We start from the raw sequence: 26,367 nt of genomic DNA, 5'->3' as shown, positions 1-26,367 counted from the left end.
CTCTCAACCTGTCGCTGGGCACCACTGAAAGGTGTCTGGTCCCATCCTCATAATATAAACATTAACGAGACTCCCCTCTCAGTGTTCTCCAGGCTGAACAGATCCAGCTCTCTCAGACTTTCCTCATAAGAAGGGTACTCTAGGCCCCTCATCATCTTTGTAGCCCACCGCTGGACTCCCACCAGTAATTCCTTGTCCTTCTTAAATTGGGGAGCCCAGAACTGGACACAGTACTCCAGATGTGGCCTCACAAGGGCAGAATAGAGGGGGAGGACAACCTCCCTCGACCTGCTGGCCACACTCTCCTTAATGCACCCCAGGTACCATTGGCCTTCTTGGCCACAAGGGCACATTGCCACAGTATCACAGTGTGTTTGGGATTGGAAGGGACCTCAAAAGATCATCTAGTCTAATCCCCCTGCTGGAGCAGGAACACCTAAGTGAGGTCGCACAGGAACATGTCCAGGCGGGTTTTGAATGTCTCCAGAGAAGGAGACTCCACAACCCACCTGGGCAGCCTGTTCCAGTGTCTGTCACCCTTACTGAGACGTTTTTTCTCAAATTTAAGTGGAACCTCTTGTGTTCCAGCTTGATCCCATTACCCCTTGTCCTATCATTATTTGCCACCGAGAAGAGCCTGGCTACATCCTCATGGCACTCACCCTTTTTATATTTGTAAACATTAATAAGGTCCCCCCTTAGTCTCCTCTTCTCCAAACTAAAGAGACCCAGCTCCCTCAGCCTTTCTTCATAAGGCAGATGCTCCACTCCCTTAATCATCTTTGTTGTCCTACGCTGGACCCTCTCCAGCAGTTCCCTGTCCTTCTGGAACTGAGGGGCCCAGAACTGGGCACAATATTCCAGATGTGGTCTCACCAGGGTGGAGTAGAGGGGAAGGAGGACCTCTCTCGATCTACTAACCCCCCCCCTTGTAATACACCCCAGGATGCCATTGGCCTTCCTGGCCACAAGGGCACAGTGCTGGCTCATGGTCATCCTGTTGTCCACCAGGACCCCCAGGTCCCTTTCCCCTACACTGCTCTCTAATATGTAATTTACCAACCTATACTGGAACCTGGGGTTGTTCCTGCCCAGATGCAGGACTCTACACTTTCCCTTGTTAAATTTCATCAGGTTACTCCCCGCCCAACTCTCCAGCCTGTCCAGGTCCCGCTGGATGGCAGCACAGCCTTCTGGCGTGTCAGCCACTCCTCCCAGCTTAGTGTCATCAGCAAACTTGCTGATAGTACACTCTATTCCCTCGTCCAAATTGTTAATAAATATATTGAATAATACTGGCCTTAGTATTGACCCCTGAGGCACTCCACAAGATACTGGCCTCCAACTAGACTCCGCACCATTGACTACCACTCTCTGGCTTCTCTCCTTAAGCCAGTTTGCAACCCACCTCACTAGTCTATTGTCCAGACCACACCTCCTCAACTTAGCTGTGAGGATGCTGTGGGAGACTGTGTCAAAGGCTTTACTGAAGTCAAGGTAGACCACATCCACCACTCTGCCATCGTCCATCCACCTTGTTACATTCTCATAAAAGGCTATGAGGTTGGTCAAGCATGACTTACCCTTGGTAAAGCCATGCTGACTGCCCCTAATAGCCCTCTTATCCTTGATATGCCTTGAGATGGCACCAAGGATAAGCTGTTTCATTACTTTCCCAGGGACAGAGGTGAGGCTGACCGGTCTATAATTACCCGGGTCCTCCTTCTTGCCCTTTTTGAAGACTGGAGTGACATTTGCTTTCCTCCAGTCCTCAGGCACCTCTCCCTTTTCCCAAGACTTGGCAAAGATGTTGGAGAGTGGTCCAGCAATGACTTCAGCCAGCTCCCTCAGCACCCGCGGACGCATCCCATCTGGACCCATGGATTTATGGATGTCCAGACTATTTAATTGCTCCCTAACCCAGTCCTCATCGACTAAAGATAGAAGCAAAGAAGACATTCAGTAGCTCTGCCTTCTCCGTATCACTCATCATCAGGGCATCCTTCTCATGCAGCAGCAGGCATACATTTTTGCTAACCTTCCTTTTGCTGCTAATGTACTTGAATACGCCCTTCTTGTTGTCCTTGACATCCCTGGCCAGATTTGCTTCCAAGTGGAGCTTGGCCTTCCTCACCACATCCCTGCATGTCTCCTTATGTTCCTCCCCCGTGGTCTGTCCCTTTTTCCACATTACATCATTTCGTGGTTTAGACCGAGCTAGCAATACAACCACAGTAGCCACTCGCTCACCCCCTCTCTCACTCCCCCAACAGGCGAGAGAATCAAAAGGGAAGGGAGGAACTTAGATTGAGATAAACACAGTTCAACAAAATAACAAAATACTAATACACTACTAATAAATATAGATACAAAATAGAAATAAAACATACTCAAGGCAATTCCAAACAAACATGCTGAACAGCCAGTCCCAGCAAGCCACACATGGTCCCACAGCTGATCCCAGAGCGAGAGAAGGAGGAAAAAGGCTGAAAGGCTCAGAGGCCTCTACAAAACAGCAAAAAAGCCAAACGTCCCACACCAAACACTCCCCCGAGAGAGCAAGAGGAGGGGAAGAGCAAGAGAAAAGAGGATGAGAAACCAGAAAGCCCCACTCTTAAATCTGAAGCATGACGCTAATGGGATGGAATACTCCCATTGCTCAGTCTGGATGTCAGTCAAGCTCTGCCGCATCCATGTCCCCCTTCCTCAATGTCTCACACCTGGGGACAGAGAGCTCGGAACGTCCTTGTCTCTCAGACGAGAGCAATTAAAAACATTAACTCTGTGCTGGGGTGTTATCTGCTTCCTTTCAAACTAAGTCCAAATAGTGAGCATGCTAGCTATGAAAAATAAAGGTTTCTAACTGCACGAAGAAAATGAACCCATTATCAGTCAAACCAGCACACATAAACATCCTTCTTCCACCTGAGTTTTGACTGGAGTTCCTTACTCATATATTCCCTGACTTGTTCCTCCCCAGATCATATAGATTCCTCCGATTCTCTTTCTGCTTTGGTTCTTCCCCGAAATATCCCACAATAGGTCTTGTGCAATCCCAAAACACTCTTCATCTGTGTCCCATACCTGTACACACAAAAACCCCTTGGTCTGAAAGCTACCCTGGTGTTGTCTCCTGATGGATTTAACACCTGGACATGGGAGCTGAGGCTTTCCTGCAGTGGTCCTGATGAAGGCCTAATAAGGTCTCCTTGCCTCTGGGTCCTAAATTTGGGTTCCTTCCTACTACTATGTTTCTCTGCACCTCTGGGCTGATCGGTTTGTGCCATGTGCTTGGGAGAAGCTAAGGCAGCGTATAACTTGCAAATATACCTCAACCCCTGTTGTTTGTCTGTGCTCCTTTGTGGGTGTGCAGACAAGGTTTTGTCATATAACCTAACATTTATTAGCAGAAGCCTTTCATTGTTTATATTTTATGGGCCTTATATTTTAAAACATAGAGCAGGTGAGTTCACGTCTTCCTCTAGGCTGTAGTTAAAGTTCTCTCATTACTTCTTTTTCCACAATTTAGTGCTAATGTATTTGTGCAGAAGGAGACAGTTAAAAGAGAGAAGGGCATTCAGTGAAGACATCTGACTAATTTCTTTATCAAGGTTAGTTAGATGACAAGTTTAGGTCATAATGTAGCTATACGTACAGCCACCTAGTTAGTGCTTCTGCATCTCCAAAACCTTCATCATGGTCCAGTTTTTAGGATGATTTTGAAATGTTGAAAAGTTACTGGATTAAGTCAAAATTTTAGTACATTGATCCTGATCTGTTTTCTGAAAACGTTTTGCTAAATTTTTGCCTGTTCTTAAGAATTCTTATGCAAATCTGTCTGTACAAATTGCTACAATGCAGTAGTGTAAAGCGTATGAGTTCTTGTGAGTGACTTCATATCCGAGTGACTTTCCTGCCCAGAAATGGCTGCTGTTTTTTTATTTTATCAAGGCTGAATGCTCTGATACAAGGAAATGGAGGAGAAGATGCAGTAGAACACGTTTATTTGTTTTAAGAGAAGCAAAGGGCATCTTATTGTTTACAGAAGTGCCTTGTGATTTTTGTTTTTATAAGTACACACTGACCTCAACTTGATTATGTGCATCATGTCATGGATGGTAAGGATACAAGTGACCTAATAAACAATTGGTGGTATAGAACAAAAATAAGCCTTGGTCAATAACTCATGGAGTTTGATGTGCTTATATTGATAAACTAATTAAACAAATCTGCCTGTGTTCCTCAAGCCTAATGTGCCCCTGTTATTATTAGTTTTATAGAAAGGAGCATTTTAACATTGAATGAAGGTAAATGGTAAAAGAATAGTGTAGTCACGAAGCTATAAGTGCTTCCATTTCTAGTCACAGAGTGGTTTCAAGGAAAGGAGGCTTTCTTTGCACACCTGCAGTCATTCAGTGCATAGGCCTCTTGTGGTCAATGTTGATTGCTGCTTGTCTATAGCTGAACAACAAATAATTTAGTATGGTGTAACCTTCTGTGATTTAATATTATGCTTTTTGCCAGAATTGGCACAAAGATACATCTTCTGATAGTGACAGTAATTATAGCACAGCTGTAGTTGAGGGTCTTTCAGAATTTTCCATTATAAACCCCAATAGTCAGTTTACAACTCCAATGTAAAAAATGTTTTCACTGCTTCCTGGGCATACAGTGGCCATGAGGGGGTAAAGTGAACTAAATTGAATACCCTCCTCCCCCAGAATCATACTGAGGTTTTCTTAATCTTTGGATATTGCGTCCTTTGTAGTGTGCTTATATTGCCTGCATCTTTTGAATGCTTGTAGTCGGGCAAAGATGGATCTAATACCCTTTGCTTTTGTCCAAGACAATAATCAGATGTGTTCTTTTAATCAGATTTAAATAGTGTAAGTTACCACACTTAAGCTGGAAGTTATATTGTTTTTCAAATGTTAAAGTAATTGATTTTGAGTTTCAAAGTAAAGTAAAATGGGCTTGTTGAAATCCTTGGCTGTTGCAGTTTAAGCTGTTTTCCATAAGGAAGAAAACATGAGGAGCACTCAGGTGGTCAGTTGCCACATGTCGGCTTCTTAGATTATTAAAATCTTTATTTACTAGTTGATAATATAAAGCAGTGCTTTGTGTTATTAGCCTTCTTCTGACCGTGTCATTAATTAGGTTATATTGTCGCACCTCAGGGAATTTCTATTTAAAGAATTACAGTAAATCATAAGACATATGAGAAACATGTGAATATATTAGCTCTTCTTTCAAAGAAGAAAATGTTGATGAAAATGTGCAATCTAGAACTTAGTTTTATAGAACTCAAAAACTTGCTGATAATGATGTTCATTGTGTTTTATTTTCAGATAAAAAAGCTTGTATATGTTTATCTGATGCGTTATGCAGAGGAGCAACAAGATCTAGCATTGTTATCCATCAGTACTTTCCAGCGTGCTTTAAAAGTGAGTGACCACTAAACAACATTTCATAGAGAATTCTGAGCTGGTATCACAAAAATAAAAATATCTGTGCAAGTGCAGTCTGGTAAACTAAAGCACATAAATATCTGTGTCTGATAAAGTAGTTTCAAGTCACGTAATTGACAAAGTTTTTTGTGCTACCTCAAACTTCATGGAGCAGCTAAGCCTGCATGAAGTTACTTCGCTAAAGAAAAGCAGCAGATTAGTGCTCTCAGGTACATATGCTGAACATTTACTTTCTGTCATGCCTTTTCTCTTTCCATGTTAGCTTATGTTTGTAGAAAGAATGCCCTGTTATTGCACTGTTATTAGAAGCTTTGCAAACTCTGATGAGAAATGGTTGTTTTTTCCAAAAACTGTCATACTAAGTGCTTTCACCATCTGCATACTTACTACTCAGAAACTGCTAAGATGTATGCATTTTGAGAGCTTAGGTGTACTGATCATTAAGTAATACTGGTCTGAAAACTCATATTGCCAACTCTCAGTCCTCGGGAGAAATGTTCTTTGGGAATTACCATTCTGGCAGACTGTACACTGAATTAATGCTGCTGAAATTTCAGTTTGCTAGATTTTAAAGGATTTAGTACTTGCTTAGGCAACACCTTTTATGTGTGTTCCAAGCCCATGATTAATGGATGCAGTTTACATAACAGTTCCTCCAAATGCAGATGTTTTGTGCTATTGTTTTATCTCCAAAACATTTAGCTTAATGTTTTGACATATTGTTGAGAAAATTCGTTTTGTTACTGGCTTCAGTCGATACCTTGCAGTATAGCATAACATGAATGTGTTGTCAAGTAGTTCAGTGGGAGTGTTGCAACTGAGAACCACATTTTTGTTCAACTGTTCTTATATTTAAGTAATAAAAATGAACTAGATTTTTTCGGAATATCTGAATTACACTGGGGTTGCAGAAAGTGTTTCAGACCATGAAATAAAATATTGGTCTTCTTTATCCATTATTCCCATATTTTGCTTGGGAAAATGAATTATGTTAATATCTTCCTTTGCCCGATTTCCGGATTTTCCAAGTGTTTAAATGTTTTCTTTCTTACTTGCTTTTGCTTTTCTTGGTTGTTTCTTGTGTGAAGTTTTGTGCATTTTCTTATGACTGTGGCCTTAGTTTGCAAGCCTGACTGATAGTCAGTAGATTTACATGTTTTAATGTGCAGTCACTAAGTATTGTAAACACTGCCAAGAATTTAATGATGCGTTTCTGCACTATCTTATTTTATTTCTCTCATTCTTTAGGATCCTAATCAGTTAATCCGCGCAAGTGCCTTAAGAGTTTTATCCAGTATCCGAGTCCCAATTATTGTTCCTATTATGATGCTTGCTATTAAAGAAGCCTCTTCTGATTTATCTCCTTACGTGAGGAAGAACGCAGCCCATGCAATCCAAAAACTGTACAGGTAAGTGATTCTGACAAGTACAGAAGAGCGATTTTAGTATTGCTGAGGGCTATGTTTATTAAGACTACTAGGTAAGTTGGCGTGTCTCAGATACATCAGATCTGTTTCTTAAAAAGTATAAAGTGTGTGTAGATGTTCCCTCACTCAACTTACTTGCTTGGAGTTCAGGCAAGTCTCTTGCTTGCTAGAATAGCAGGTTAACTATGAAAAGATACAAAAAGAAATGGATACACTATCTTTTGCTTTTAATATACCAGTTATTGCCATCTGTGCAGCAACTATTTTGATGGATAGTCTCAGAACTGAATATTTCTGTGTTTGGCATCTATATCTTTCAGCCTGAAGGCATTTGCAGTAGTTTGCAGTACAGGTGGCAAATGAATACTAACTCATAGAACTTTTGTCTGTGCAAATCCAAATCTTCCTCTTCCCTCTTCAGAAGTTCTTATTGTGCAGGAGTTCTTAGAGGTGGGTACTAGTTTATACAGGTGGGGGCAACAGAACCCATACCTTTCCAAAACAAAGACAAGTATTTATTCTACTACTTATTTCCCTTTGATTTGGCCTGTGCCAAAAAGAGGAGGATGGGAGGTGCTAGTGGTTCCTGCTTAGGTAGCCTGAGGCCGCTGCAGTTCCATGCCTCCTCCAACCAACCACAAGTGAGGCTGAGCACGTATTCCTGATGGGCACATACACACACATGCAAGAAGCCTTCTGTACAGATCAACACATGCAGAAAACAGCACTCATGCAGACAAAACCAGCACCAACAGACTTACCCTGTTGCCCTTTGTGGCGGGTCAATATGCAGGCGCATTAGTGAACCTATATATGTACAGTACAGTTACCCCAGTAAGGGTCCTAGATGCTAAGCCTTTCTAGTAGCTGACCTTGGATTCCCCAGGTGGCTGGCACTGGCACATACAACTGCACAATGCTTGTAGCCCAACTGTGCTTGCTCTTACAGACCCCCTCAGGTGGACACGCACATGCCTTCCCCCTTTCACTCCACAGTATCTGGTTTTAGACACTCAGACTATGCTGTAACTGACCCTTCTATCCCCTTGTCTCCGGTTGTCTCACACTGGCTAGAAAGTAAGAGGTGAGAGAAACAGACTGAGATGTGCAAATGGGTGTCTCGGTCAATCCCCAGATCTTACAGCCTCTCCAATAGTTGGCCTGGATACCCTGGTCCCTCTGGTAGCCAAAATTTCCAGTTGTCTCCCTTGGAGACATACACATATGGCCAGCACAGACCTGTGGCCTTACTTCAATACCTGGCTTCCCAAGCCACCTAGTCTGGGTGGATGTTCTCTAGCAATCACACACTGACATACATAGGTTTTTCTAGTTGCTGGTGTGGAAGTTATACAGGTCCCTGTAACCCATGGCCTGACTCTGGTTACTGGAGCTTAGACCTCCACATCACATGTGCACACAGCATAGAGACTGCCTCAGCCAGGAAAATAGTTAGACATAGACTTTAATGATACATAACAGGCTGTGGTCATCAGGTGCAGAGCATGACCAGACAAATATGCTGAGCAGGAAAGCATTTACATACAACAGGCTTCTCTTATGCACCTATCCCTTTATTTTCCTATGGTTGTTCCTCCTGAAATCATCTAGATTCCTCTCTTTCCCATCTTTTCGTTATCCCATAAACACTTCATAGTAAGTCTTGTACAATCTCAGAATGCTCTTTCTGGAATTGCATACTAAGTCTCATAGCCCTGTAGCTAGTAACACCCCTAAGTTTGAAAGGTGGTCTGGAGAGCTTCCCTCAGTCGTGGTAGGTTCTTTTCAGGACAATAAAGCTGATGGGTTTTCCATGACAGCACTCCAAAGAACCTGGTGACTTCTTTATGATGTCTTTTTTTTTTCCAAGTGTGCTGAGTGCTCATATGTGATGGCCCTGGGAGTGGCTGGGTCAGGATGTTATTGGAGTTGCCCCACCTCTGTACTCCTCTGTGTGGAGACAAGCCTTTCATGTAACCTGACAAGAGGAAATGGACTTTTATCCATTTTGAGGAGTTTATTTTTTGTAGCATTAGTTCCAGCACACGAAAGACTTTTGGCCTGAATTATTGTCCATACACAGAATGTCCTTTGATTTTCTGATAGTATTAAAAATATTTAGAAGAGTTTGGCAGTAATGGTGTCTTAGTGCCAGCAAGGCACAGCAGTATCTGGACAGCAGGCTGTTCCATGGGGTTTTAAGTTAAATTGATGATTCCATTCTCTTCTCATCATGACAGGCAAAGTTTATTTTACTAATCCAGATTAAAGAACTTAGTGGTGATTGGTGCGAGTCTGGAAGATGCTGAAATCTAACTTGATCACTAAAAGACCTTTTTATAAATTTTTCGTCTGGTCTCCAGATATGATTGCATCTTCAAATGTAACTTGTATTTTTTCTGATCTCTGGTTCATATGGTATCCTATGCTTACATGATGTCAGTAGCAAGATTTTGAAATCATCTTTGCAAATATCATAAAAAGGTAGTTTTTATGGCAAAAAGTACAGCACGTGGTAAAAAAATACAGCGGCACAATCTGGAGAAACTGTCCACACTCCCTTCTAGTTTCTGTGAATTTCTGACTGGTCATAAAATGGATGTCAAGCTCAGATAGCAAGGGAAAACTAGTGAAACTAATGTTATGTGGAGGTTTTCTTAATGGTATGGAAGACCTGTACATCATTCATGAGTTTTCACTTCATGCAGACATTCTACGCATCATGGTGCAAGTTTTGAAGCTACTGTAGCTGCAAATTCCACCTTGTCTGGACCAGAGTAACCTTTATGGTTACTTGTGAGTGGAGTTGTAACTAACAATTGTGTCCTTGGTAGTAGGATTTGGAAATGGAAGCATGTGAACTTTTATTGTCATGTTTTCAAAATTTACTTGTACAAATGCTGTATCTGATTGCACTGGTTTACTGCAGGACCAAGGGAGTTTAGTTTTCTGGATCACTTGAAGAAGCGGCAGTACTGGGAACTAGTGAAGAGGCTGTGAAATTAACCTGTCCACAGGCAGGCCTGGTTGGCTTGCCTGCAAATAATGGTCCTTAACAGGCAGCTTCAGCTGATGTTTCAACAAAGCTCATAATTGTAGTTCCACAATTCAGCGATTTAGATCATATGCTGGTGGCAAGGTTGTCTTTTGGACTGTTTTAATGAGCAAGTAATTTCAGAGGGCTTTCTCTGAAGTTGATCAAAATCAGAATTCTGGAGGGGGCAGATTTTTTATGTGAAAATTAGTCAACAGTTTCTATACTCTACTAATTGCTCCAACTTCTGTGAGCATTTGAGTAAGAAGTAACAGTTTATTCTAATAGTGCCTGTATGCTCCATTTACTTTTTGGTTTCCATGACTTCCTTACTTGTTTGATAGTCCTGTAGTTCAGTTAGTGCTCCAGTCAGACCTCTGGATGCAGGTTCGATACTCCAATCTTCCTTGCATTTAGTGTCATGGTGTTTGGATGAAAGGCTGACCTAGAAGAGCTGGTTCGTTAGTGGTTCAATCAATCCTAACAGCAGGAAGCTTACATATCAAACAGAAAAGATTTCAGGCATAGTGTGAACAGCAACATTTGTGCCCAATGCAATCAGCATTGCCAGGTACTTTGGAGTAATTTTATCATTGAAAATGTCAGACCTCTTGCTTATTTCACTTACAGTGCATTTGAAAGCTATTAGTATCTTCTGTCTGTCAATAGGAAATGCTACCATGCACTTGCACCTACTTGCAGCAAGATTTGGAAAAGGAGTTTTTGAAACTTCCATCACTAATATTAATAGATGCCATACTAGTAGATGCTGTAATGGGAGCAGATCATTCTGAGCTCTTTAGCCTGTTATCTTATTTTCTCTCCAAGAATGCTGCCTTCCTTACCAAAATATCAGGAAAGATGAAGGGGAGGAAAAAACTGGTGTTTTTCAAAGTTTCTTAATAATAAGTACTCAGTTCTTTCCCTCTTTAAATTTTATAGCAATTTTGAAAATTTGAAATAATGCCTATTAGAAAGACTTTTGACTTTTCCACTGAAGAGTTTGGTCCTTGGTAGAAGATCCAGTAAACCTTTTTTTGACAAAAATTGAAGTTGGAGCAAAAGGTGATCATGAAAGTACTTACAGAACAATGTGCTTTTGCTTTGCGTATGCAAAGCTTCTAACAAGTTTTATCATCCATTTAGCGTGTTCTAGTATTGCTAGCTATTAGAGCCTTAATGAAGTGTTAATAGTACACAGCTAGATATATTGTGAATCTGGAATGTGTAGCTGGAGAGGATATACCGTGCATTAGGGCAGTTCATCATTCAGCATTAAAACTGAAGTGTACAGTAATGACCCATACTGCCTTACATATCTGTAATTGTGTCCGCACTGAAATGACTTTTCAAAGGCATAGAACTACACACCTGTGTGGGTCTTTTTACCTACTTTCTCTTTGTAGTTTCTTCTGCCTTGGCTTTGAGTTCTTCCATGATCTGTAGATCCATGATGAAGAAGCAGCTGGAATAAAAAGTTGTTTGCCTACTAAGGAAGAAAGTTTGAAAATAATGAATGTTTCTGGTAAATTTTTATTTGCCGTTTGAATATGAAAAGGATGGTACAAAGATTGTTCTTTGCAACTTTTGGTTTTGCTCTGTTTTTACTGTTTATATAGGAGTACAAGCAAACAATCTATTTTTCATCAGCCCACACACCAGCTTTGCATAGGTACAGTTGGAAGCAACACACAAATTTTTGAGTTCCAATACTTCTGACTAAAATTGTGATTCTGCTTTGTCCTGATGTTCATTCACTGTTGAATTCATTCAAGAAATTACCTTCTCACTGCACAAGCAGTGAGATCCTTGTGACTTAATTTTTGAAACTCAGTCAAGTTCTCCATAATGGGTTGTCCTGTCTTAATGTTTCTTAAATCCTGAAATTTTTGAGTTTAAGTATTAAGATTCTTATAGAACACAAATAAGTGATATAACTTGAAGGTAATCGTTATGATTTTATTTTATACTCCTTCAATTCAGTTCTACATCCCATTATTAACTTTATTTTCAGTCAAGTTATTTTACAATCAGGTCTTTGTAATAATTTATTTTCCTGCAAGTGGTTTCTTCAGTGCTCCTGATTCCCAGCTTGTGTGTAAAGGTTGACAAACCTCACCTCTTTTAATTTTGCATATGTCTTACCAAATTAGTAAAATTTATTTTTATTTTTCCTTCTAGTCTTGATCCAGAGCAAAAGGAAATGTTAATTGAAGTGATAGAAAAGCTTTTGAAGGATAGAAGTACGGTAAGAAACAGTATGCTATTACATATACATGTATTTTTAAAGAGTTCACTCCTGAGGCTGTCATTCAGCAGTACATAATACACTTTCCTAACCCTTGCTGATGTGGTTTTAGATGTTTGTATGTGCAAGTGTCATTATGTATTTATGCATTATACTGTGACTGTAATAGCAACCGTCTTCTTTAATAAGACTGGTATTTTTACTTTCATCATGAGTATTCTTAATCTGGTTTTGTTACTGTGTTTTTTTGGTGTGTTTCTTTATGAAAGTTATATAATGATATGAATCAGTGTACAAATGTCATGGTTTAACCCCAGTCCCCCCCACAGCCGGCAGCTAACACCACGTGCCCCTCACTCACCTGTCCCCTACTTCTGATTGGGATGGGGAGGAGGATGAGGGAAGGAATGTCAAAAGTCATGGCTTGGGATAAGGGCAGTTTAACGGAACACTGAAGAAAAAACGAACAAACAGTAACAGCAACCACAATGAAAGAATATACGAAGAGATGACTGCACAGCACAACCTCACCACGTGGCAGTTGCCACTGTGGCCCTGGGCGGCGGCTCCTGCTGAAACACAAAAGCACTGAATTGTGTGGTCCAGAGAGAACTGAACACCTCCCTGACTGCCCTGCTGGTCAAAAACTAGCTCGCTGGCCCACCCCCATTATAACTGAGCATGAGACCCTGTTTGGTATCCAAAACCCCGTTTGGCTAGGGCTGGGTCAGCTACCTGTAGAAATTGACCATGTCTCAGCCAACACAGCGAAACAAATATCTGTGTATAAATGGTTTTTCACTGGGAAATTAGCTAGGTCATTTCAGTTTGTTTGTGATACTGTAAGAATAAATTGCTGCTGTACAATGCACAGTATGCCTATTGATGGCAGTCTGCCTTGTAGTCTGTACAACTGTTAAATGATGATACTTGCTGTGCATTTGTTTATTCTTGCAAATGTCTCCACTTCCAGTCTAGTGAGTAAAACTGATGTTCTAGGACAATTTCTGTACATTTAACACTCTAGTAATATTTTGCCTGCCCTAAATAGGTACAGGTTTTCTGTTTGAACTCCTGGATGTCTCATAACGGTAACACACTTTGGTTTTCTTCCTGTACCCTATAAATGAGTTTCCCAAGTCTAATCCAGAAAGGTAATTGGGCAAGTTGTCAAATATGTAGACTTCAAATAGAAAACAGTTGTAAATTAAAACAGTATTTTGTTCTTCTTGTTTAGATTGCTAATTTAGTGAATGTAATCCTTTTTGAGAAAATCTCCTGTTTGCCGAGTGTTTTTGTAACACACAAGAATGTATCTTCTGTTGTTCTAGGACAGTTCAGGTGGTCAGGACGTAAATGGTGGTGTTTTCTAAAAGACATCTTGCAACTTCCACTGAAGGGTTACTGAAGGAGAGTGTCAGAGCTTAACAGCTCAGCAGACAGTAAATCAGTTAGTTAGTTCTCCTGACTGCATCTCTGTTTGACCTGTACTCATTTGTCAGAGGCCTTTGTGCTTCTGTGGAGTTGCCCCCACAGTGGTTCTTCGTGTATTTTCTTTTTGTGGTTCGTGCTCTTGGTGTGCGTGCAATCTGTGAATGTGAGGTTAGATTCATTATGCCTGTGGAGGCAGAAAGGGCTAAGACACCATCTCTATTTCAGTTTACTGCTGATGGCAGGAAAATAAAATCCCTGAGTTTTCACTCTGTTTCTTATCCTTATTGCTTGTGGGAAATGACAAGTTATCCAACAGCTAGTAGTTTACGCATATACTTTAACAACATGTTAAAAGAAAAACGTAGAGAATAGGTTTGGCTCTTCTTTTTCCCCAGCACACTGATCCTGGCACTTGCAGTTACTTACAAGTGGATTGATGCTCATTGTTTATAGTATGAGCCACAATTCTGATTGCTCTGTGACACTGAATACTAGACACTGTATTTATGAAGGTAACAGCTGAAGCAATACTTGAACTTATGCTATTTTGTCAGCACATTCACAAAGCCATGAATTATGGTCTAAAATTGGGTATTCTGTACTTCTTTGAAGCTGTAATACGGTTAACTGCTGCAAATTTTCCTCCCTCTGGTTCCTCTTGGTCTGTTCCCTATCAAGACCTGCTTGCAGCCTGGGCCAAGACATCTCAACTTGAGAAGTTTTACTTTTTCAGGAAATTATAAAAAGAATTATTATTCCAGAAAGGAACTGTGTGAATCTTTCTTGAAGACTCTCTGAATCTAAACCAACTATTAATATGTGCTCTTTCACCCCAGACTCCACAGCTTGTTGTGATCTAAAAGTGTAGCAGTCTCTCATTAATCCTAGATAGCTTTGACAATACCAGTGTAGCACAGGAAAGCTTCACCTTCAGTAGTTACCTTTTGTCATGTTCCACTGAATGTTCCCAGAAAGCCTTCACATTTACTAACAGAAAGTGCATAGTGCACAAATGTTTTACAAGTAGGTAACTTCAATCTGGATAAGCTTAATCTTTGCCTCTAACTGGAGAACATAGCAGTTTGCTCACAGTGGAGTGCCTCTTGTAGCTATTTTTAGCTTTTGATATTGAAAGAGAAGTAGCTGCTTATGGGTAGTAGTCCATATGTACAGTCATGTACATAGGTAACATATATAGCCTCAGGTTGGATACATTTTAAGTCGTATTTAAGCTCCTCTTGGGATATTTGTATTATTTTGAACCACCTTTTTGTATTCTCAAAGCTGAATTTCATACATTTAGCATTTAAGAAAAAGCTCCTTCTACATACGTAAATACAAAAGCTTTTAGAAAACATTTTACGTCTTTGTGAAGAAAGTTAAGTCAGGTTTGTTGCCACAGGAATTATAGAAATGGGTCCAACATGTAGAAGAACAGCGCTTTGTCAAAGCCTAATGTAGTGCATGTGTTTCATTAATGACCTTTCTCAGCCTTTGCAGCTTCCATTGCCTGTTTGACAGTCAGATGGCCTGAAATTTCTAGGGTGATAATGTGTAACGTGGACCACAAGTGTTAACTTGACACTAAGCTTTGGATTCCTTTCATTTAAATGCACAGAAGCAGTTCCCTTACATCAACATCAGTTATCATCTCCTGTTAGTTTAATATCAGCAGATCAGTTTGTTAGGGAAAGGATGGTGTTTTGATGAAATAGTGTCTTTACTAGAGTGCGATAATTTTAGTAACTTTGGGAGCTGTTGAACATAAGTGGTTCTTTGCCTTTCTTTCCAGTGCTGGAAATGTCAGGTTACTTTTGGCATTTCTGTGTACTTAAGGGCTGATAATCCTCAGACAAGCCGTAATGCATTGTTTGTAATAACTTGATGCAGCAAAATCCACCATGTGACATTTTTCTTGTTCAATTTATTTTAGACATGTTTGGAGGAAGAACGTCATTATTAACCATGGTTATAAATGTTGAATATTGTTCAAGTGATGTTTGGGACTTTAAGAAAAAGTAAATTTTTTCTCATAATCTGTTTATTATCTATAAGCATTTGACCTCAGGCAGAGTTTTGGAACTTACTTACATAATCCCTATTTTAAAGTAGGATAGAATAGCTGTTAATAATAAACATTGATGGATCTATAATTATATAAACTATAATTTTTTTGTTTTAAAGAGAACATGCTATTGTGGATTATTAATGCTGTTTATGTTGCACAGAAAAGGCACGATGTATTTAAATTAGTCAGAGTCATTTTACATTTGAAATAGCAAGAAACTGTTTGAATGGGAATTTTACTACAGTAAGATTAAGCCATTTTGTCAGACTGTACAAAATGTGTTCATTTTTTAGGTCTCAATAAGTAGTAAATTTCAATATAAGCTGAGGTAAGCAAAACTTAAAATGAGATTTAACCTTAACCAAGCACTTCATTAAAATTTCTGTTGAGATAAATGGCAGATCACTTTCCTCCTTAAGTGACTTAACATGATTCAGTTAAAAGTCAGACTCTCATTTAAAAGCAAAGCTCTCAGTTAATCTAAGATGCAAAATTATCAGGTGCAAACCATCATTAACATACCCTCAAGGGTAGCTAACTGGGAATTAGCGTGTATCCACAAAGCTGTGATTTTGTGCCAGTGTATTTAATTCTTAAACAGATAAGAGGTTTATAAGTATTTTTATCGCAGAGACTTAAGTTTTGGGTTTTTACCCTTGCCTTACAGAAAAAAGTACCTCAGACTCTGATAAGCAGGTTCAAGAGCATGAAAGCCTGCTCCTTTTATTTTTCTAGTAATTCTAGGTCATTGAGCAGCTGACATGATTTTATGTAGAAAGGAAGATAAGAATATGTGTGTATTTTATGCTAAAATGATTTTCTCAGAAACTAACATAGCTCGTCTCTTAGTCATGTGTGAAGGTATAATTTCAGAGGAAACTAGTTCCCTTTTTATTTTTGGTTGATTCTGTATCACTTCATTCTAGTTGTACTTTCAGCTATTCACTTAACAAACCTGATGATCTAGCTTTGTGCTAGTGCTTAATGCAGAATTTGTTGCTTCAGTTGCTTTTGGCATACTGTGAAGGACTGTAGAACTCTATTGTATTTGTACCCTGTGTGTTTTACAGCTCTGGTTGTGTAAACAAACAACAATAAAAATGAAGTTCATTAATGATACCTGAGTTACAGCAGTTAAAAAAAAGACAAACCCATGTTGATGTTGAAAAGGAATCACATCTGTTGTCCAAAATGGTCAAGCAAAAATAACTTGTGGCTTACATTCCTCAGTCCAAACTAAAGTATTCCAAATTGTATCTAAAGTTGCACCTAAAAAGAAAAGGAAGAATATAGACCTGTAGCTAGGATGTAGTTTTATTAAGGCTTATTAAAAATTTCCAAACTTATTTTGGGTTTCCGTCTTTAACTTTGAGCTGATTTTCTTTTGTTTGGGCATATTCCTTTGTTACAAGGAAGGTTTATAATATTTGTGCGGAAATATAAATGCATGTGCTGCATGATAAAATGAATTTTTTTCAGGCCTATCCAGAAAACTGAGTTAGTATGTGGCCACATATACTTTGTGCTATATCATAGCTGTAGCTGTTATGGCTCCTGTTGTGGGAAGAGGTTGTAAGCAGAGTGGAGCACTGCTTTTGAACTCTTCTAAGACAGAAGAGTGTTAGAGAGAAATTTCTAAGCACGTTGGTGAGACTTGCAGGTGCTCATTGATTCCTGTGTATGTACTCCTGATATTGTGTCCCCAGAAACCTGTTGTGAAGTAATATGAGAAGGGATAGAAGCAATTTTGGGAGAAGACTGAAAGTAAATTAGTTTATTGCATGGAATCTGTTTATTGCTAATTAAGATCTACACTCCTTTCCAAAGCCTAAATTTTCCTTTAGCCTCTGCTTAAATGGTTTTTTTTTCCTTTAATAAGAACATTTTAATAAAATTAAACTAGTTCTAATATTTAAATAAATTTATTACTCTGCTCTGGTATGATGATTTACTCCTAAATATAATAGGTGTATCTTAGTATTAATTCTATTTTGAGAGTGAGAAGACTTGATAGAAACATGTGGGTATTGACAATTCTTTTTCAGAATGGTTACTAGATGAAGGGCAGATTCTTGTGAAGTGAGACCCCTTAGATTAAAAAATGATCCTAGGAATTGGTGATGGCTTTGCAATGAAGATCTTGATCTTTTAAACTGAAGCAGTGTATTTGAGGATGATGGGGAAAGAAAGCTGAGCACTCTACTTTTCAACAGTAGGCTTCTATTAATATCTTAATGGTTTAGTTTAGAAGGCAAATGTGTGGCAAAGACAATGTATTCTTAATTTATTGATTTAATGTTAGTAAAAGCTTCACTTTTGTGGAATAAAATTACTGAGTTTGTGCAGACGTTTTATTGTGATAGATCTATTATCCAGCTATTAGAAGATAAATGACTGATCTTTTCCAGTTTCCTTGCCTCCAGAAAATTGAAATAAGAAGGGGAATATCATTTGGGCTGTATGATTAGGGCAGGTGGGGTGGCCATTAATTTAAGAGAGAGGAATCTTGGCAGCATAGGCCAACTTGCACTGTATTATCAATCAAACCTAGATGCACTTCTTGTGATGACCCAGCACTCTCAGGTTTTCACAGCGTTAATTAAAATTCATGACAAAATAGATGCAAGGAAACGTTTCGTACCCTTCATAATTTTATAGAAAATTTATTGTTATTAGAGGAACCATTTGCTTAGTGTGATTTTTTTCATTACCAGCTTGTCAACTAGCATAGATAATCTGGAGAAAATATGAACTCCATAGATTGGGTGTCACTTTTGTTGATGGTTCATGTAGTTTACCTTGGAGCACAGCTAATGGCTGAAGTTCATAGCAACAGCACAGAAAAACGTGGCAACCAGTGGAAGACAAATGAACCATGTTTATTGCTTTAATATAAAAAATACATAAATGGAAAGCAGCATTTGAATTTGATGAGCTCATTGCTAGTTTTGTTGGAGTGATTTATATTTTCTCCTTATACAAAAAGCTACTATTGACACAGTGAGATGGAAATTAACTGACTGTTTTTTGGAAACCGATATTTTTCGGTTTTATATTCTGATTGGATCATTTTGTTTTAATTCTAAATATTTTTATGGAATGTTGAACATTTAATAAACAAAGATTATTAGCTGTTCCTTTGTTTAGATGTATAGTAGGATCATACTATAGGGGAAACAATGTGAATTAGAAAATAATCTCTTATAAAAAAAGCATTAGGAATTTTTTTCAGATAAATCCTCTTGTTACCAGTATATTTTGAATCTGTCTTACACTGTCACTTTTCCTGCCCCCTGCCCTGCTCCCGCCCCCTCCCCCCTCCCCTTTAGATGGAAAGACTGATTTTGGAAAAAGCGATAATGGGGAGAGAGGCATGATCTTAAATAGTGTCATGATATATGAGAGTTCCTGTGTTCACTTGTAAGTATAGGGACTTGCCACAGGAATAAAATGGTTGTTCATCTAGTGCCCCTCTTCGTTTAATAGTTTATGTTCAAATTCTATTAATATCTTAATATCTTTTAAGCATTCACAAGTGACAGCATTCTTTCTCATTGTAAACTTGAGGTGACTGATGTGAATTGAAATATGGTACTGTTTATCATTCCTGTATTTCAGTATGACTATTTCTTTGTATCAAACTGTTGTTTTTCTCACAGTAACTGAACTTTTAAAAAGCCAGTGCTGTTTATAGGATCTAAACTAGTTATATATGTATTATTTTATGCCGGCTTTCAAACTATATCATATCCAAATGGAAGAGGAATACAGCAAAAGTGTGTGCAGTACTAGTAGCAGTAAAAGACAAGGTTATCCACTTCAGAACTACAGTTGGACACCAGCTTCTGTGTCATCCTTCACCGATGAACCTAAAAGTTGTTGATTTTAATATTAGTCTATGACTGTTCTTATAGTCATAAATTGATCTGTGTGTCAGTCTCTCTCTCTCTCTCTCCCCCCTCCTCCTTCCCTTCCTCCTTTTCTCCTCTTGTATGTCAAACCTGTCAAAAGACCCAATACTGTCTTGTAGTGTGAAGAAGCAGAATAACCATTATAAAGACTATGGGACAGTGACCTAAAAAAAAGTCTCTGTGGTCTCAAGGTGTCATCCCTTTCTTTAAAACTTCAAGTACATCACACTGTCCTCTGCAAGTTTTGCATCCTCATAATATTGCTTTGTTGCCAGTGAGTTCTAACATGTAACTCTACCCAGCCTTCCTTTCCCATCCTCAGCTTTTCTGGCCTTAATTGAATACCTACTCAGGACTGATAGTGGTTTGCCTGGAATTAACCATTGTTTTCTGCCAAGCTTTGAACCCAAACTAAGCATGAATTCACAGCAGTTTTTAATTACTAAATAGCTTCCTGCAGCGTGTTAGTAAGGAAAAAAGTTTAGTGCAAAACCATAAAATAAAGAGCTATTGTTTTTGTGATACAGCAAAAAAGAGAAAATTATTTTAGATGTAAAGTGTGTTTTATTTAGCTTGATCACATAATCAAATTTTGCTCCCTGGAATGAGTTGTATACTTGCTGGCACCAGCAGGTACTAGTATGTGGACAGGGCTGGAGACAATAAATGCAACTTCACGTTTATTCTTATTGGTAATTCGTAAAATCCCCACAGAGCCTGAAACTTGTTTAGCATAATAGCAAGACTATATTCTGAGCTGTTTTCTTTCAATTGTAATGTTGGGCGCATGCTAATAAACCAAATGTCAGCCAAATACAGGGAGAAAAATGTAACATATGAATATCATTGTATTTAATATTTCTCAAAAAGTACCATTTCAATAAACTGCACTTCTATTTAATTGCTTACTTTAAGTCATTGGGGAAATTTTAGAGGTTGAAATGCAGATCCCCAGTGCTCAGATAGAATATGACATTAATTTGCTGCCAGAAGGCTATACTGCATGCATGCTAACTGCATACATATCAGCTGCTTCATATAAAGTCTCATCATTTTCATTATTTGACTTAACATGTACTCTGACACAAAACAAATCTTAATTAAAGCAATTAGAAGAGAAAGAACAGTAATTCCAGACACACAATGACATGTCCTTATAATGCGTGGTCAGCTTTTGAGGTTTTCCCACAGTTAAAGTAACCTGCTACTGGAATTTTAACAGGAACCCCGTTACAGGTTTCCTTTCTTTATTTTTAAAAGAAAATAATCAATCAGAAGATTTCCATAAGCCTTTAGGTGGTCGAACATTGAGAATCTATTTAAATTTTCTCATGAAAACAAAGCTATTTTTATAATCATAATATGAGGATCTTTGTGTATATATAAAGATTTATTTCTTATGGAGGCAAAAAAATGTGTGAAGACATAGAGGGGCATAAATGGTCCATTCGTGTGATTTTGGAACTGGTAGGCAAGTGCTGAAAAACGTGCAGAAATTCTGCTTGTGTGCTTTGCGGACAAGTGTTAATGTATCTCTCTATTATACTGGTAGTTTTTATGCCTTTTTTTTGCAAAGTGTATTCCTGAAACTCTAAAGATAAAATTTCAAATGACAGTTAATTTGACCATATCAAGAGAGAAGTTTGAGTCCCAGTAGTGCTGGGAAAATTACCTCAGCTCCTCTTTAGTTTGATCACGCCAGTGTTGATAAGAGAATCCCAGTAGACCTTGTTGGGCATATCGCTATATTATACTTCTTGTTGTTTGCTGTTATTTCTCAGTTAATTGCAAGTTCTCTGATAATTTATTTGGAAACTATAACTATAAGAAAAAAAATTATGCTTACATTGCACTGTGTCTTCAGGGCTGGGAGCTAAGATTTATGTGTGTAATAGAAACAGCAAATGTTTTCTCCATTCTAATAAACTTATCCCAATTCTGTTTTAAATAAGATACCATTTCTGTGGGCTTATGTTTTTGTTGTTCTTGTTTCTTTTCGCTGAATAGAAACAGTTTGAAATTGCTGAGAATTGCTAGTATTAATTCTGATTCTCACTTGTGGACCCACTGCAGAAGGAACACTGACCTTCTGGTTTATATTTTGTCTTCTAGCTGGTAGCTGGGAGCGTTGTGATGGCATTTGAGGAAGTGTGTCCAGACAGAATAGATCTGATTCACAAGAACTACCGAAAGCTTTGTAACTTGTTGGTTGACGTGGAGGAGTGGGGTCAAGTTGTGATAATCCACATGCTAACTCGATATGCACGTACACAGTTTGTAAGCCCATGGAAGGTAAGTTTTTGACTTCTTAAGTTACTATTGTGTGCTTGCATTCTGAATTATTTTAGTTGTTGGATATACTTAGTCCTTTAAGATGCATTTTTATGTAAAATTTAAAAAAATAGAGATCAAATGCGTAAGTCGTAGCTCTCTAAGGCTCTACTAAGACAAGGCATCCACCCTTCTTCAGAGCATGAGAATTGTCCTTCCAGACTATAACATGTTCTCATTTACCCCAGGCACATATCTTGAGCAGCAGAGAGTCCTTTTTCTATGGTGACATGACTCTTTAGGAGATTTTATGTGAGTCAGAGCTAGAAAGGTTTGCCTTTCTGTCCTGAAACTGGGTGGAATCTACTTTCTTTGTAGGTATGAATACCCAGTAACACAGCATGGTGAAAATTACGTTACTTGTCTGTGCTTTGCCATGTACTGAGGGACTGTGTGGATACTTGAGTATATATGTTTTTGAAATGTGCAATGTAAAAAATGTTGTGGTGTTTTTGTTTATATTATGTAAATATTGAGTATATTCTTACTGCAAATTTATAAAAAGATATTCAAAATACAAATCCTATCACTTCTAGCAACAAAAAAGTAGACAGCTCAAGAAATTGATGTTATTAATATTGGTATCAATAGGGATTTAACTCTGAATACCAATTTAAATTAAAAGACAGAATACTTCTGCAAAGAACTGTGTAGAATTGCTCCACAGCTCCAGTTGTTTGCCTTTATTACAAGCTTGGGGTAGTTACTACTGTTAAATTTTACTATTTAATTTAATTCATGTTTAAAGATGTACATATTCATTGTTATATTATATATACTGTTTTACAGCAGTAGTTGGAGATGGACTTTGTGCGTTTGCACAAAAACATGTTTGGGATACCTGCTCGTAATGAATATGAGGTGATCCCAGACCCTTAGAGAAAATTTCATCATTTGATTTTTTTATTTTTTCTTTAATTACTGTGTTTTTCTTTGAATGGAAGTAGCTTTGCTATAGATCAGCTGGTGTGTCTTAACACTTCTGTTCGGGCATTGTTATTTCAGTGCAAATTTTTGTGGTTTGTAATTAGCATATTAACAATTTTTTAAAGATTTATTTTTTTCAGGGTTGGAGTACAGAATGACACGGACTACTACTGAGCTGTTTCAAACTCTGTCTTTTAATTGCCTTTACCTGGGAATGAGACTGAAACGCAGTGGCATTCTATGTTAATATATCTATAATTTGTTATGTGAAAATAATTCTAAGAAATGTATTTGGACAAACAGCTAATTTTGGTCTGATTTAGTTTACAATTATGTTCATTTCTTCTTAAATAAGCAGGGTTTATAATTATTAGAAAACTAGAAACAGTAAAAATATCTGAAGTAGAATCATATTTTTGCACTGCCAGCTGGGTCCTGGAATACTCCTTTTCATTCCAGATGAAAATTAAACGGTTTGTAAGAACACGTATTTCCAGAAAATTACTTAAAATAAGGAAAGTGTCTTTAGATAATGAGACACTTAAGTAATGTTTTCCTAGCCTCCTTGAGGCTTTGAGTGTTTATTACATGTTGCATATTGAAAGCAAGTAACTTGCTTTCTTCTCTCTGACCTTTAGAAAAAAACCAGAATTGATAATTTGCTTTGCCTAAACCTAGAGTTTCACAATAGATTTAACCTGGTTTTAGCCTGCGATTGAGCAAAGGAAGAATATGAGAAGAGGATGACCTGTCTTGAATGCAGAGGTTGGAGGCCTTGATGGTATTAGGTTTCTGTAAGATTCTAATACACTTTTCTCACTGAATCCAGATGGATGACAGTTGTTGGTTTGGCTTCTGCTCCCAGAATGCAAAAGCTTTGTGTACTGCCTGTGTCACTCTAAAATTGACCAGCAGTGATATAGGATTAATAACACTTTGCTTCCACTTTCATGAGCTTCAGTGCAAAATTTAGTTTGTCTACCTACTCAGCAATTAAATTAGCAGAATTTTTTTTCTGGGCCTAGTTGAAATGCATGCCTTTGTCAATAGGTTCTTAAATGAACTCATCATACAATAGGGCATCTTGCACAGTAGAAGAGATTTTTAATTTAGTTTATTTGCATCATTATGGATCAGTATTTAGGCTGTTTATATGTAAATGTATGATTTGAGGAACAATTAAGTGTTGACAAAGTAGATTGCAGTCATATCAATTGCAGTGCATTTTCCATAATTTTTCTAACTGACATCTTTGATGATAAATAGTGGATGCCAAGTCAAAGCCGATTATACAGTGCACTAGGAATTCATGGCGCTGTCAGGGAGAAGACCGATTGACTTTAAATTTACATATTAATGAGAAGATTTGTTAAGAGGGTGCTTGACTATAGAAAATAACAGTATATTTATAGGGCACGACACTTTATAAATAAAGCTGATGCAGGAAAATGGAAATTAAACCTATCAGATTAATAAATTCAAGACTGCTAAAATGCGTATTTGCATTTTTATTCACTAAAATTTTCCTTACTTTTTTGAGAAACATACGCTGCTTCTGTGCAAGTTGAGCTAATTCCCAACAAGCAATGGTGTAATATTGTAACATTTGGAACTGATTTTCTTGTGTATTTAGAAGACTAAAGTAAAATTTTGAATACTTACCAGTTGTGGAGAAAAATCCTTTTTTCAGCTATAAACTTAAATTGTTGCAAAACTTGGAGTTACCTGTTAACCAAGAATACTTAGTGTTATATTCCTGTTTTGTCTTCTCTGAAGGGTAGAATTTTTAATTCCAGTCATGAACGCTGTAAGGAGGAACGTCCTTGGTTTATCCTGTTTGTCTTGAAATACTTAGAGGGTGTTTCTGAAGTAGTTATGTTTGAATAGCAGTTTTGGAATAACATTTTTTCCTGTGTGAACTGCATTCAGCTTTAACATGTGTTAATTGCAATGAGAGCAAGACACTAATTTTCTGGAGTGAAAATACCTGCTTGAGACTAACTAGAAAGAAGAATTTCAGCAGTTTTCTGGGAAGGCACATATTTGATGACAGATAACATTGTAATGCATTCCAGCTTAGATGTTTTGCCCTACCCTAGTAAGGGGAGGTGCTGGGACTGCCAAAGTTGTTGGGAAATAGCTCCTGCACTATTACAACTCGCAGCCTAATATTAATACATGAAGGTATTTAAAATAAAGTTGATGTTGGTTTCCGTGAATGTGTTTAGTTGCAGTCTAGCAGTTCAGGAGCTGATTTTCAAGCTGTTCAGCCATCCCAAGGAGATGAGGATCACAGGAGGTAGTGACTGCTTCAGCTGTCCTGGTGTGTAGATCCGCCACCCAATGTGTGTGGCATCTGGGAAAGTGTCTGCTATAAACAGCTGGCTTGGTCAGAAGTTTGGACGGTCATTTCAAGGAGCAAAATGGAGATGGGAGCTGCAGTCTTGCAAAAAAGTAGTGACTCTCAGGGCTGCTCAGATTCATTTCAGACAATCGCAGGTTGCAAAAATAAACTTTCTTGGTGTTCATTTAAGATTGGAAAAAATGGTGAATTCAGATTGATCATGGGATTCAATCATAAGAAAGCTATTTAAAAACAAGTACTTATGAAATGCATGACTTCAGGCTTACACTTTCAGTATTAGTTATTGAAGTGTTGCTCAATTTAAAGTACTGAGTTTGACATAACTGATGGAGGGGTGGGGCACAGAAATTAAGCCTGAAGAAAATGATCTGAAATATAAGGAATTTTAGGAGAAAAATAGCAATTCTTTGAGTGTATGTACTTAAAACCATGAGTTGTGGAAACTAGCCTGGCTCTTGAGGAATTACAGGAAGGAACACATTGAATTTATCTATATTGATTGCTACCTCTGACAAAATACTGAGGTCCCTTCTGACCTCAGCCGTTCTGTGATATCTAGTAATCTGTTAAATGCTTTAAAAAAATTTTCTGCTCTTGTATTGTTTTCTTGGTATCTTATATGTGTGAATTCTTAGTGTATTCCATAAAGGTCATGGTTATGTGTGATGGAATGCAGTGTTTAATGGCTACTTAAAATGGCTCAGCAGTGTCTAGTACTGCTCTAAATATTTGGGTTTTGTTCCCTGTGTTGGAATGCACATTGAGTGAACTTTAATTGTAAATTATAAAGGTTCAAGCACAGCATACAGGGAATACTGTCTATCCTTAACTTTTGCAGAACTTGTTAACTCTGTAACAAGTATTCTGAATCAGTTCTGCTGGTTTAATGCAGGAGAGCAGAGTAAAACTTCTAAAGTCCATACTGAGAGACTGAGAACAGATGTAGGGAAAGGTGTATTCAGGCTGATAGCCTCCTGTTAATTAGGTGAATTATGTAGATAAAGTGCTAAAAATGAAACAAGCTAAAGTACTTTAAAACTATTCTGTGTGTAAATAATTCATTTAATAATGAATCAACCTGAATGTACCTTTCTCTTCTTCTGTTCTCATCCTTTTCAGTGGTGGATGTAGAAGATGAACAGGGAGACATAGAT

The 26,367-nt window shown here is 38.1% G+C and overlaps 1 protein-coding gene across 4 annotated transcripts in view; it reads left to right on the top strand.

Moving 5' to 3' along the window:
* AP3B1 (adaptor related protein complex 3 subunit beta 1) overlaps nt 1-26,367 on the top strand; it is a 154,008-nt gene that overhangs the window by 22,403 nt on the left and 105,238 nt on the right. For all 4 annotated transcript variants that reach the window (XR_002417582.2, XM_021292178.2, XM_005505942.3 and 1 more), the window contains exons 4-7: nt 5,349-5,444; nt 6,717-6,877; nt 12,111-12,177; nt 21,703-21,882. Coding sequence is in view for 3 of the 4 variants with exons in the window: in XM_021292178.2 (XP_021147853.2) it covers nt 5,349-5,444; nt 6,717-6,877; nt 12,111-12,177; nt 21,703-21,882 (504 nt within the window). In the remaining variant the exon portion in view is untranslated. The remainder of the gene's footprint in view (nt 1-5,348; nt 5,445-6,716; nt 6,878-12,110; nt 12,178-21,702; nt 21,883-26,367) is intronic.

The sequence above is a fragment of the Columba livia genome, chromosome Z, assembly GCF_036013475.1.
Source record: "Columba livia isolate bColLiv1 breed racing homer chromosome Z, bColLiv1.pat.W.v2, whole genome shotgun sequence".
Taxonomy (NCBI): domain Eukaryota; kingdom Metazoa; phylum Chordata; class Aves; order Columbiformes; family Columbidae; genus Columba; species Columba livia.
This window is presented reverse-complemented; position numbering and strand designations above follow the sequence as displayed.